This window comes from Psilocybe cubensis, chromosome 9 (genome assembly GCF_017499595.1).
Source record: "Psilocybe cubensis strain MGC-MH-2018 chromosome 9, whole genome shotgun sequence".
Taxonomy (NCBI): domain Eukaryota; kingdom Fungi; phylum Basidiomycota; class Agaricomycetes; order Agaricales; family Agrocybaceae; genus Psilocybe; species Psilocybe cubensis.
The window spans coordinates 1,179,041-1,193,902 of record NC_063007.1 but is presented as its reverse complement, the minus strand read 5'-3'; the positions used below and the strand labels follow the sequence as shown (position 1 = coordinate 1,193,902).

At 53.1% G+C, this 14,862-nt stretch overlaps 1 protein-coding gene across 1 annotated transcript; it reads right to left on the bottom strand.

Annotated features, from left to right (window-relative positions):
* Positions 1-642: 642 nt before the first annotated feature.
* On the bottom strand, positions 643-8,326 carry JR316_0009811 (uncharacterized protein; the record flags this gene model as incomplete). Its single annotated transcript, XM_047895495.1, has 5 exons — positions 643-816; positions 870-953; positions 1,027-5,749; positions 6,457-7,538; positions 7,661-8,326. 5 exons carry the CDS (start codon positions 8,324-8,326, stop codon positions 643-645), a joined length of 6,729 nt encoding a protein of 2,242 aa, XP_047745214.1.
* Positions 8,327-14,862: the final 6,536 nt, after the last annotated feature.

Genomic DNA, 14,862 nt, shown 5'->3' with positions numbered 1-14,862 from the left:
AACACAAAAAAAAAAGCGAATCGACGAAGAAGCGATAGGGTCAAAACAGAATTAAAAAGTAACGGAGAGACTCGATGGATGCGAATGGGATGCAATGAGAGATAATAATATCTGATGATGGATGGTTTGTCTAGATTGTTTTGTTGCTTGCTTTTCGAATTTTGGGTTGGTAAGTCTATGTGGAAAGAAAACTTGGGTGCAAGACAGAGGAAAGCGCATAAATATTATGTGTGAAGAAAAGGAGATAAAAAAATGCTTTTGGGCTGTGTGCATGTAGACGGGGAATGCACTGTTTTGTGTTGTTGATAATTGAGATGCAAATGATCCACTGATGGGGGCGGGCGAACTATTTGAAAGAATGAATGATGACGGTTGCTAGTATTGCGCCGCTTTGAGTCGAGTCGACGAGTGGGCCATGAAAGGTTAGACTGCGTTTCTAGTCGAACGAGGCGGGATGCGTTACAACGTAGGCTTTTTTGTGCACCAGCCAATGGACACGCTGCCTGCGCCCTTGATGTTCACCTGCGCTTGAATCCGGCACACCTACACGGGATAAGTCGTCAATCAGCAACCCGAATGGAGATGAGTATAATTGATAGATAGATTGAGGTGTGGCCAAGGAGAATAATAGCAAGAAGACGATCAGAGGTACTGAGACCCCCCGTTGACAGAACAATGGCTATTGATAGATCCACCCCGCCTAAACGTCAAGGAGACAACAGCAGCAAGGACCGAAGAACCCAATTGACTGCATGAGTCCAGGCATATAACCCTTGGGCCTCGTAGTCCATCATTTTTCCCTTCAGATCCTTCCCACTACCACACGAAAATAACACGCAAACAAAAAAAAATGGACAAAATAAACGTACCGTCTCTGCGACGCTGGCCTTTTTGAAGTCGACATACAAGCTGCCATTAGGCGCTCTGGTTATCTTGCTCACTTCGCCAAAGGACTGCAAGGAAGAAAGAAAAAAACACCAAAGTCAGCACTCGGAAGCATTAGATACACCAACAAAGAACACATACCTCGCACCAGCTCTGTACAGCTTCGAGTGCCTTCGAGTCGCCCATGGCCACACCGCTGATGACCAGCTTCCTCTTGGGACCCTTGTTCTTGGCCAGGTTAAGGGACGACAACAGTCCTCCACTGCTACCTCCAGCGCTCTGCATCTGCATCTGCGACTGGGGCGTCAACGGCGTATAGGGCGTCTGCGGGGTCGAGGGCGTCAGAGGCGTATGCGACACCGACGAATGCGCGGAATACGGCGGTTGCTGCTGCTGAAGCAGCGACACGGACGAGGGCGAGTGCATCTGCATCGACACTGCCAACGGGCTCGACGCCGTCGTAGGCGGCTGTGCGATCGCGATAAACTCGTCCAGCGACCCGCTCGTAGAGTGCGTAGGGGAGTGAGTCGGCGACGGCGAGCTTGTAAGCAGGATACGCGAGCGCGACGCCGCGTGCGGGATGGCCACGTTCAGGCCTGCCGAGGACGACGACGACGCACTGTTCATGGCCGGGAGATGGGTGTGTGAGGCCGAATGGCTGCTGCTGCTGCTGCTGCCGAGCCCCATGCGCTGGACGAACCCACGGAAGCCCTTCTTCGCCGCGTGCGGGGGGGACGAGGGCACAGGCGGCAACGTGGGCGAGGCGAGATCAATCCCACCATGCAGAGACTTTGCCGAGGAGGACGACGAGACTTTGACGAGCGATGGCATGCTCTTGAGCCGGTGCCGCTGCACAGTGGGCGAGGTGCTGGGTGCGAGAGCCATCAGCACGTTCTGAACAGCCTGTTGATGCTGCTGCTGCTGCTGCTGATGTTGCTGGAACTGAGCCTGAGCCTGTGCCTGTGCGTGGGGTAACGAAGCGACAGACGCCTGGGTGCCAATGACACGCTGCCATTTATCCTCATGTGTCCTTTCTCGCTTGAGCACCACTCCGTAATCTTCCTCCTCCTCCTCTTCTTCTTCTCCACCTACACCCTCATCCGTCGACGACAGCGAAATGGGCGTCAACGGCACAGACCCAATCTCACTCCCAGATCCACCACCCGAGAACTGCGCATACCTAAGCGCCTGTCCATGTGCATAATCCGAGCGCTTCAGGCCATCATACGGCGGATGAGTCTGCAAATGTCCAGGGGAGACAATCCTATTCCCAAAGCTCCTCGCCGGCCCAGCAGACTGCACCGACCTCAACACGGACGCCGACGCCGACTTGAGCAACGGCGGAGGCACGCGGCGGTTCATCGCACTCGGCCGCTTGCCAGGCGCCATACTCGCACCCTGGAACCCAAGCAGATCCGCAGCCGAACTCGACCGCCCGCGCATCGTCCCGTACTGTGGTTGCTGGGCGGCACCGCCGACAGGAGATGACTCGACAGGGCTGTCATCCAGCATACCCTTGGGCATGAGCACAGGGATGATGACTTTTGGCACGGCAGGCTGCACGGGGCTGTCAGTGTCAGGCGACGACTCAATCGGGCTTTCAGTATCGATGAATCCAGGCTTTGGAGGAGCGAGCGCAGGGATGACGACGCGGGGCGTGTATGTGTTGTTGCTAGCGGTAGCCGTGCCAGTCGTCATCGCCCTCGGCCTCAAATTAACAGGCGAGCTCGGCGCGCTCTTCGACGGCGGTACCCTTTGCGGCGCTTCCCACGTTCCTGGCACAACCTGCGTCAGCTTCATATCCAGCGGCGGCAGCGCTTTGGCGGTAGCCTCGAACGGTAATGGAGGCAGTGGCGGCGAAGGCGAGGTAGGCGACTCGGCGACGTACATTTGCGACTGCAGGTAAGGGTGGGTGACCGACTGCGGCGAGAGCGGAAGCGCAGGTACAGGCGGGGGCATATCCTCCGTCGTCGGCGTGTTGGACGGGGCAACGACGCCCGAGAACCGCGATATGAGCGAGGCAAGGCGTCCGCGCTTCTTCTCGCCAGCGGCGTCGCCATTGGCAGACGGAACGAGGCTCTTGCGCTTCTCCTTGGGTGGATTGCTGTTGCTGTTGTTGTTGTTATCATCGCCCATCGTCGACGACGTCAAACTCCATCGCGACATCGAGCGCGACAGCTCCGGCCTTGCATCCAGCTCATCGACCACGCCCGTGCTCGCCGCCGCCAACGCCTCCACAGCCGGGAACTCTATCATGCGATCCTCAAGCCCCAACCCCCTCAAAAACGCCATCCTCTCCTCCGCCTGCTCATCACCTTCCTCCTCCTCCTCTCCCTCCTCCCCAGCAAACCCTGTATACCCATACCCATACCCGTACCCATCCACACCACCACCGTCTATCCGCCCTCCATACCCGCGCTCCCGCTCCCGCTGCATATCCTCATCCATTCCAATCTCCTGACTCTCCACACTAATCCTCCCCGCCAAACTCTCGCGCAGGAACAGCGCATCCTCCTCCTCGCCTCCAAGCACCACCACCTCCTCCTCCTCCGGCATCACATCGATACCCTCCATCTCCATCCCCATCCCCAATCCAAGTCCGAGATTGAGATCAAGCGGCGGCGCAGGCGGCGGCCTTACAGGCCTCCTGCTCGTCCCTTCCACATCCGACAGAACAGGTATCGGCACCGGTATCATCGTCACCGCTGGCCCGGTACCCGCGACATCCCGTGACCCCGCGCGCGAATGCACTACACTCCTGCTGACCGACATCGAATGCGAGTGCGTGGACCGCCGCTGGTGCGACGACGACGAGCGGGACGTGTCGCGCGAGTGTGAGTGCGTGTAAGAGGATGTGTACGCCAGCGGCGCGGCACCGGCACCGCCTGGGCCAATGTACACCTGCGACGCAGATCCAGAGGGTGTCATATATATCCCCGCCGGTGCCGCCGAAGCAGCATATTCACCCGGCGCAATGGGCACACTGGTCATGACACCCTGCTGCTGGTGTTGCTGCTGCTGGGCGCGCACAAGAGACGCAAGACGGAACTCGCTCGTGTTGGCGCTCTGAGGCGGGGACGGGAACATGTACGTCATGTCCCTTCCATCATCGTGCAGATGCATCGACTCGCGATACCGATCCTCGTCCATATCCATATCCATGTCGACGTCGGCGCTGGTTTCGGCGTCGCCTGAGCCATTGAGGAACAACGCGCCGACGAGCTCAGCTTCCTTCTCCCTCTCCCTCTCCTTTTCCCTCTCTCTTTCTCTCTCTTTCTCTTTCTCACCCACACCAACACCCGCACCCGAAGCAACACCAGAAACCTCCTCAATAACCCTCGCCAACAGCGCATCCAACTTCTCTCTAACCTCCTCCGAATCAATGTACACCGCATTCCGCGCACAATCTTCGCCGTACCCCTCTTCCTCTCCATTTCCTTCACCCTCTCCCTCTGCTCCACTCACACTTGCACCTGCGCTTACACCAGAACCACCATCGCCGGTGCTCATAGCACGATCGTGCAAGCTCAACGAGCTCTGCGCCAAGCTCGCAGCAAGACTCATCGATCCAGCACGCGAGCGCGCACGGCTCCTATCTCTCGACACCGAAACGGAAGCTGAAGCTGACACAGAACCTGCACCTGACGAGACAGACGACGACACAGAGTGCTTCTGCGCGTGTCCTGCTCCCGCTGCTCCTGTGCTTCCTACTCCTACTCCTCCTGCCACAACACCACCCGCCACAACACTACTCGACATACCCGCCACACCCGACCCACCACCCGCCAACTCCCCACCCCCCTCACCCGCAGAAACACTCGAAACAGTAGTAGTAGTCGTAGTCGTCACAATGGGCGTGAGCGCAAGCAACATCGATCCAGCGCGCGACGCGCGCGAGAGGCGGCGCGTAGGTGGTGCGTTTGGGGGTAAGGGCGAGGTGACGACCAGTGGATCCGCAGTGGACGGTGAAGACGCTGAGGCGGAGGCGGACGCAGATCCGGGGGAAGAAGCAGAGGCAGAGGCGGATGTAGTAGATGGTGAAGACGCAGCGGCAGCGGCAGAAGCAGCTTCGAGCACCTGGAACGACTGGCTTCGCCTGAGCTGCTGCATCGCGGTTGGAAGGTGATACAGCGCCATTACAGGTGACGCCGGGTTCTGTTGCTGTTGTTGCTGGGGCGCAATAGGTACCGGAGCTGAAACTGGAGCTGGCACCGCAGCGTCCGCCGACAATGGACTATGCGCAATCTCAAGCGTGTCAATCGGACCACCCAAGCCCAAGCCCATCTCCAAGTCCAACCCTTGATTCACATCCTCCACTTTCCGGGTACTCTCCACGCCCTCGGCCTTACCGTCGCCCACAGCAGCAGCAGCAGCGACATACGAAGTCGACGAAACAGCGGAAGCAGAAGCAGCAGGAACCACACCCTCAGGAAGCGGCGACGGCGGCTCGCCGACTTCACCAAGGAGCGGTAGGGAGGGCTGACGCAGTAGACTTGGGCGGCGGGATAGCGAGTGCGCGTGCGAGATCGACGTATGCGGGTGCGACATCGACGCGTGAGGGTGCGAGATCGAATGCGAAATCGACATGGAATGCGACGCCTGTACAGCCCCAACGCCTACGAGCTGCGACACCGACGACCGTCTCGAAAGCGAGCCGCTTGCTGCTGCTGCTGTTGCTACTGCTGCAACGGAGGAACCGGATCCAGAGGGCGTAGGACTGCGACTATAACTCCCGTTCGCACTCCCACCCCCGTTCGCACTAGCGCTGAAACTCGGACTCCTACTCAAACTCGGACTCGGAGTAACATTCCCATTCGAAGTCGACGTCCCGCTCGCGTGTGGGGTGGGAACATTCACATTGGAGCTATGTCGCAAAAAAAAGAAGCGACGGGAAAAAAAAGAGTTGTTAAGCGTTAGCGTCAGGTTCAACTTCTAAACAAGAAACAAGTGGATGATAATGATGGATGGATGGAAGTGAATGACGGACGGATGATCCGCACCAGAACCAGAACAGAACCAGAAGCAACAAGGGAAAAAGGGAAAAAGGGAAAAAAGTAAAAACGCGGATGCAAAAGGCAGAAGCAGATGCAGGGATGTAGAAGCGAAACGCTAAACGCGGGTGGAAGTCCAAGTCCCAAGTCCAAGTCCAAGTCCAATGCAGGGACACGACCAAAACCGAAAACCGAAAACCGAAAACCAAAACCGAAAACCAAAGAAGATGATCAGGAAGAACTTGATAAAAACCCTCCGTCCCGAGATACGAGTAAAAAAAAGTCCAACCAAATCAAAAAAAAAAAAAAAAAAATTTGACGAGTCGCGTCGCAGTAAGCGAAGCGAACAGAAGACGAAGATCTCAGTGAAGAAGATCCCAATGACGCAGGGGTGGATGGTCACGGTGGATCCATCCATCCATCCATCCAACAATAAATCAAAAAAATGAACAGAACAGTGCAAAAAAAAAAAAAAAAAAATAGAGTGAGAAAGGAAGAAAGGAAAAACAGGGCAAAACCACAAAAAACCAAACCCAAAACCAAAAAACTCAACAAAAAACGCAACAAAGAAACAACATACCTCGACACTACCCCCAACCCCAATCCCAATCCCAACCCCGAACCAGCCAAAGACACAGAAGCCAAAGAAAGCACAGACGACGACGAGCCCGACATGGACATGGACTTCATCGACGGTGTCCGTCCATGCCCATGTCCGTGATGGTAAGGGTACGGCTGGACCTGCTGCTGCTGCTGCTGTTGTTGTTGTTGTTGTTGGAGAGAACCCGGCACAGGGGAAGGCGCAGGTCCGGGTCCAAGAGGCAAATACGACTTGCGCCCACCCACACCCACACCCGCACTCACACCCGCACCCGCGCTGGTACTCGTCGTGCTGGATATAGAAGCCTGTGTTGAATGTCTCCTCTGCTGTTGCTGTTGCTGCTGTTGCTGTTGGGAAACCGCGCTGGATGCAGACGCCGACGCAGCTGAAGCCGAATGCGTCTGCTGCTGGTACTGCTGTTGCGGTGAAAACGAAGTAGCGCGCGAGAGCGCGAGCGAGGATAACGATGAATGGGAATACGAGTGCGCCGGCATTGATACGTGCTGCGCCTGTCCGTGCCCGTGTCCGTGTCCCAGCCCGTATGAGTGTCCGTGTGAGTGGGTGAAGGACGAGGCGGAGGACGTGGATGCTGTTGAGAGTGTCGGCGAATGCCGCTTTGGATTCACGCTCTTGGCGGGCGCGGGCGCGGACACAGGAGTAGTCGCGTTCGCGTTTGTAAACGACACAGAACGCGAGATGCGCGGCGAGTGCACGGGGGACGCGGACGTGGCGGAGGTGGACATGGACGTGGACGTGGATATGGCGGATGGGAGTGTGAAGCTCGTTTCGGGCGTTGAGGTGATAGAGCTCGAGCTGGCTGTGGGCGTCAGCGCCTGCGCCTGAGCGTGGGCGCGGATGTGTGCGAGGGAGGAGGAGCGCGCTGGAGCGTGGGCGTATATCAGGGGGGTGGGCGCTGATGGTGATATCGTTGTTGTTGTTGTTGTGGATGGTGGTTGTGTTGTGGGTTGGTTTAGAAGGTGTGATGATGAGGGAGTGATGCGCAGTGGCAGCAGAACTGGCTCTGCGCCTGGGCGCGAGACGGGCGGTGGAGGCGGTAAAGGCTAAAACACGCAAGAAAAGAAAGAAATAGAAAAAGAGTAAGTAAGTAAAATATTTAAAAACCGAATTCAACCACCGGCAACCAAAACAAAACGGATAGAATAAGAATCAAAAAAGGACAAACTTTTTCCATGGGTTCAGTTGCAGCTGACTGGGGCAGGCCCACGCTCTCCTTCGATTTCTTCTTTTCCTTCCTGCGTTTGTTCTTGGTTTTCTTGGGGTCTGGACCGGGATGGGAAAAGGCAAAGGGGTCACCGAGGGGCAGCTCGCGGACGTAGTTGGGGGCGGGGAAGCGCAAAGGGTCCGGGATGTCGCCGGATGGGAGGTCGTGTGAGTGGGACGGGATGGAGATGGGGTCCGAGTCTGTGCGGGCGTGGGACGCGGGGGGCGAGGGGGAAGGGGAGTGCGAGCGGGAGGGGGAAGGGGAGGAGAGGTCCGGGTGGCTGGGGCTGGGGTAGCCTAGGAGGGGCGAGTCTGCGCGGTCGGATGAGGGTGGCGAGGGCGGTGTGGGCGGGGCGCGCGCGTTGGATATACGAGGGCGCTCGTCGGTGCTGCTCGAGTCGTCGCTCGAGTCGGAGTGGTCCTCTTCGCTGGTGGGATCTGGGGCGATGTCGACGCCGAGGACGAAGCGGCACTGTTGCTCGAGCCAGCGCTGGATGCGGACGTCCTTTCCGGGGCTGGCGTATCCGTCGTCGTAGTCGTCGCCTAGGTCGATGGAGAGGATGGAGGGGGACTTGGGCTTTGTTGGGTGTTTGGATGGATGGGGCGGGGAGGGGTTGGGGGAATCCATAGAAGAGTAGAATGGAAAAATATGAATGGATGAATGACAGACTGCAGACGGGGGTCATTCAAGCACTTAGACAGTCAGGATGGGGCACAGACAACTCACGGAAGAAAAGAGGCGGACACGGTCGACGCGACACAGCAGAAGAAAAAAAAAAGGAGAAGCGAGGGGCGGGCAGTCTGGAGTTGTAGGAAGGATATAAAAAAGCACAGCGAGTGCAGAATCCCAAGGTCTGACGTCCCTGTCTCCCAAGATCCATCTCACTTGTTTGTTTGTCTCTGTTTGCACAGAATCCAATCTCATTGTGTCCACCTCCCTCGGCTTCCCATTCATCTGCCATCCATCCTTCCAGTCTATAGCTACCATCCACAATTGTCTATATACATACCCCGCAGATAAAATCATTCCCTTCCTTCATCCCCAGTCCACCTCCGAACCCCGCCACCCTTACGTACTCTTTTAACCTCCGTAGGAATCCAACGAATCCACGCTCCCTTCGGCGCTCGCACAACCCCTCCCCTCTTCCAAAAATATCATTATCAATCTATCCCAGTGACATCTCCACAGCGCATATACGCCTCCATCTGCACATAGCGTAAGTACGCTTCTTCCCTCGAAAAAAAAAAAAAAAGATGCGCGAGGCGGTGCGCTGTCAATGTGCCTTTACCTTGTCTTTCAACTCGTCGACGATTCGACCTGCTCGGTACCTGTTCACAAATTCTAATTCTACTTCTAATTCAAAGAAGCAACTTTCGAACACATGAAAAGTGGATTTAAGATATATACACCATAGCGCACCGCGCATACGCATACGCCATCACCTCGCATCCTCAGGATTATGTTACTTAATTTACACTTATGTTACACTTAAGCAATAGCATTAACTGTAAACCTATGCCCGACACAAGGCCCGGTAGCCTATGACGATGTCATATCACAAATTTAATTAACACAAAACCGAATCCGTCTCCGAAAAATCTTCACCCTCTTCCGAGTCTCGCTCTGGCAGGTCCGGGTTTAACGTTCACATTCCAGTCATACGCAGCTTTTCTTTCACGGTCGGGTAACTGCACCCTATCCCATCGCGTTGCGTTGTGCATTTTACTTCGTCTGTTACCAGCGACCACGACCAAGGCACACAGTCAAGTCATAATCATAGTCATAGTAGCAGCCTCCAAGCCCTTCCATTACATTATACCACGAGCGACGAAACTCAAAAACCAATACCAATCCTTCATTTGACTTTTGACTTTTTCATCACAATTTCCAAATACCCTTTCCTACAAGTTACAGTTACACAGGCACGCCGCAGAGGCACGCTCAACGATCAAACGATCACCCACCCAGGATCAACCAATGATCAACTGTGATCAACTGTGGTCCGTGAATCCATGAACCATGAACCATGAACCATGAACCATGATGAACTTAAGCGTTAAACGTTAACCCTTTAATCCCTCCCTAGCCTAGCCCTCCGCTTGGCCAATGACAGCCAATGGCCCCTCAACGCGCCCCCCACGTCACGACACGACACCCCACGACACGACACCCCACGTCACGACACCCAACGACGCGATCGACACCCCACGTCACAACGCGATCGACACGATCGACGCGACGCGACGCGCATTCCAAATTCCAAATTCCAAATTCCAATTCAACTTCACCTCCGCACGTCAAATTAAAACAAAATGAAAAATGAAATGAAATGGTCGGTGCGCGACTTGCACCGACGCGCCAGTCGCACCTTCCGCTACTCGCGACTTGAGACTGGAGCCAGCTAAGGCCAGCTAAGGCCAGCTAAGGCCAGCTAGAGCCCCTGTACTACCTAGCCAGATAACCACTTGACTACATTTACATTTACACGCAACAGTAACGACGGTACCTATAACATACAACATACAACAATTCAAACTCGAACTCGAATTCGAACTCGAAGCAGATTCCTTAGCTCCCAGGATGGTGCCTCCAGGATGCCAATGGGATGAAATAGAATGAAATACACCCCCGTCCCCGTCCCTCGGCCCGTCCCATCCCTGACCATTCCGTGGCTCGGAAAGTTTATTGCAATACGCGTCTCAGACTCCAGACTCCAGATTCTACATAGCGCAAGACGCGTCAACGCGTCGATCGTGTTAACCCTACTTACTTAAGTAGTATTAGTACATACATGCGCATCGAACGCATCGAACGCGTCGATCGATCGTGTTAATGCCTAACGTTTAACGTTTAACAGCTAACGGTTAACAGTTAACAGCTAACGGTTCACGGTTCATAACGCGAACGCTAAGCCCAAGTTCAACCTCGAGTCTCCCATCCTCATGGCCCTGGCTCTGGCTCTGGCTCTGGCCGTAACACCCGCATCCTGCATCCCGTATCCCGTCGGTACCGTCAGTACACTGTAAGACGCGCAGTCTACGTAAGTCTGGACCCCACCTCCACGCCCGCCTCTGCCTCCACATCACATCCACATCACATCCGTTTAGTCTTTGACTAATACTAATAGCAAGCAAAAAAAGGACCCACATCTCACCCCGGAACCGAAACACAACACGAAACGCGCAAACCGTCCAATCAAAATTTTAACCGTATAATCGTCTAACCATCCAATCCAAAAAAAAATGCTAGCGCCATTACGCGACCGCACGTACGCAAAACGCACACAAAAATCCGACGCGACGCGACGCGCAATTTGGACTTGGACGCTTAAATGAACTTGGACTTGGCATCTAGCGCCCATAACCAGCCATATAGTAACTTATAGTTACCCTCTTTCTTTCAACGAAGCCGCGTCGATTCCGAAGACGATTCCGAGGTAGGAAAGTCTCATTATGGGTGGTGGGTGGTACCACAATTTAAGTACTTCTGTTACACTGTACGTAGACATCGATATAGACATGGACACCAACGACGTAGACGCGCAGCCGCCCACTGCTGCAGTTGTAGCTCGTAGCTCGTAGCGCCGCCGCCACCGCCACGCTCACACGGCGCTCACATACACACACGCATATATATATATATATATAGTCCCTTCAATCCCGTGCGCTTGCGCTGGTGTAGTTGACTTATTCCAAAGTCGGCTGTTATCGTTCTCCTAGTGCTAGTGCTAGTAGTACCCACGGGCCAATTAGAATCGCGCTTATAATTATGGAGGTGGATTGAGCCTGAGGGAGGATATCCGATATCCGATATTGATTATTGGTCCATTGGTCCTTTGGATTCAGAGCCTTAGCCTAATGGTAACAAGTGTAACAAGTAGTACTAGTACAAAGTACAAGCACAAGTATATCGTGATGTATTGTGATCAAGTTCAGCGTGAGCCTGAGCCCGATACTGATACTGATAAGGCTAAAAGCAAATCTGAAGGCAAGTGTCAAGAAAGCATCGAAGAAATCGGAAATCGGAAAACCGCGACGGAAAGGAGGAAGGAGAGAGCAGAAAAGGGTAAGGGAAAAGGGAAAGGGGGAAATAGAAAATAGAAAACAAAAAAGAACACGGAAAATAGAAAAGGGAAAAAAGGGAAACAGAAAATAGAAAATAGAAAATAGAAAATAGAAAAAAGGGAAACAGAAAACAGAAAACAGAAAAAAGGAGAGCAAAAAAAGGAAAAGAGAATACCAAAACCCCTCACCCCATCCCATCCCAGCCCAGCCCAGTTGAAGCACGAAAATTTGGACATTAACATACATCCTCCGACTATACACCGGTGACCGCACCCGTCTCAACTCTCCAGCATCACATCAGTGGCATCATGTGTTCGAGTTAAAAACTTACAATTACATATGCGGTATTAATACCACACAGTATGTCCATTGTCATTCCAAGTTTTGGGCTGTATATTATAGCTGTTAGCAGCTATGTCCATGTCCTGTCTATCCTCTTGCGAGTGACAGTCATCGACTATCGCAATGACAATCGGGCCCCGCACCCCGCATTCCATTTGTCATGGACTCCGAGTCGGATTCGGACACAAAGTGTTATTTTTCACCTTTTACTTTTACTTTTACTTTTGTTAATCCCAAGTCACTACCACTCCACAAATAAAATTCCAGTGGTCTAGCATTATCATTATCATTATCACTGTCGTTATTGAGTTATTTCATCGTCATTACCCCCATCATCAACATTACCACCACCATCAACATCGGCAACATCATCCTCGTCATCATCATCATCCGAGCTGCTCAGTTCCCTTACTAACTCACATCCAACCATTCAAATCAACTCAAAATCATAAATCTATCACTATATACAGCAAAAATTGACTAACAGAATCAGTATCCAAAAATCAAAACAGAAAACCGTAAAACGAAGAACATTCACCACACACAGACACGCCGGAATGAATGCCAGTGGTGGGAATATCCACGCTTTCTGAATCTCGTCCATCAGTCTACTGGCAGGAAGAAGGACAAGCTTCTTTTCAGCCTACTACTAGCTCGGACTTGGACTCGGAGTCGCCTTTTTGGGCAATTTCTATGTTGCGCTTAGTCTAGTGCGATGCCCTGTAGTATTTAATTAAACCGTGTACGTTACCTCACGGTTAGAAGTTAACTTGTTACTTGGACATGTAATTGTACACGTAGGCGTGCGAGACTTCGTCTCCGGGTCCATAACGGTACAGCTACTACATCTACAGCTACTGTGTCCCGGTACTTGCAATTTTGAAAGATCGCACTTAGTACAGAGTCCACTGAACTTGGCGCATCATCTTTCACTGGCAATAGCTAATGATATACTTTTATGATCAGGCATTCAGACAGCGACCACACAGACACATCACATCATACATCCATGCATCTTTTGATTTTTCTGTAAGTAACTTAAGCACTAGGTGGACAATTGGCATACTCCCTCACGGCTCACGGTGGACTTCCAATCCCCGCATCACGCTCATGTCTCGCGCGCAGTTCCGGACTTCAATTAATCAATAATCAAGGCTTCAAGCTACAAATTTTCAAGGCTAGCATAGCGCAGTGCCCCATCTGATCTCTTCTCATCCCGTGCGACCGAGAACCGTCCAAGCCGATCCCGAAGTATACTCTGGAGTCGCACGTGGCAATGGATGGATGGTGTACTACAATAAATCGCGGATCCCTTAATGCCTGACGCGGCAGACGAAAAGGAAAGGACAAAAAAAAGGAAGAATCCGCGGGACGCTGAGGAGGATCAAAGTACGAAGCTCGAAGCGCGAAGACGCGCTTGGGGTACTAGTGCTAGACTGCTAGTGCAGGATGCGACGCACGCATACGCACGCCCTGGAGCCACTGGGAAGACGATCATGAGAGCCTGGGAGCTTGCGAACATAGAACGCCAGAACACCAGAACACCAGAACGCGAGAACGCCTTTTCCATCCCCCATCCCCCATCCCTTGACCCGGGTCTACAAAAAAAAGAAAAAAAGACAATCAAAGAACGTTCTTCAGAACCTGATATATATCATCATTGGCACCACCACCACCATCAGCGTAGCGTAGTCTAGCTTAAGCTAGACTTCGCGCTCGCGGCTGGCGCGCGCAGAGATTGCCAGTGTGCCGGTCGGCGGTGCGACTACTACGGCTCTATCTAAACTTGAATCTACACCGTGAATTCGCAATCGTTCCCCATGCGCCTCAGGCTGTACAAGATGTGCGCGGTGCTTTACTGTAACTGTTGCTATTTTTCACGTTCCAGCGAGCTTGCTGTCGAGCGCACGTCCGATCCTGTCCCTCAAGGACCGAGACCGTGAGTATATTTATCCCATCCCATCCCAATCCTATCCCAAAACTATCCAATCCTATATCCATAATACCTACTTATATTCCACCCTAATCTGCCACCGAGTTGGCGTGTGACTCCGGAGGTGGACATCGCAGTTCCTGAGTATTTGTTGGTCGGATGGCTCATTTGCATTGTGCAAACTTCAAAAAGCCGGAGTCGTTTCGGCGATGCGCAGTTGCGAGATGAGGTATAGGAGAAATAATAGCTAGACGTGTACGTACGCCGAAGGTAAATAGCATACGTAACTTGAAGAGTTGGGGGTAAGTGTAAGTATATACGACGAGGCACCGAACTTGAATGTGAACATTGTGACAGGAGATGTGGCATCCGACTCGGAAACCTTTCAAGTCAGTGTTAACCCACCTATATGAACTCCATGGGCATGTCGGAGATTGGTGTTGGCTGAGCATGTACGCAGGCTGCAGCTCTACAGGTCCACGATGGACTTGTGATGTCACTAGGAGATGTAAAAATCTAACGAAAAACAAGGAAAATAAAGGACGGAGAACACAAGTCCATCGGAATGGTCCAGCGCAGCGCAGCAAGGAGATAAAACGCCATCTTGAACTCAAAAACGATTATTCCAAGATTCTCATCTTCAATTGAACAGCCAAGTATGCACAAACAGGATTAGATTGTGCACTGGCAGCAGAGGTCGGAAATGTGAATGTGTACCTCAATTAACAGCTTCTAGCGCGGGACGCCCGCTGCTCATGAGTCAGAGAGCAGCTATCTCATCTCAATGTCATCCCTCAAGCCTTCCGCGAATATGAGGAGGATTT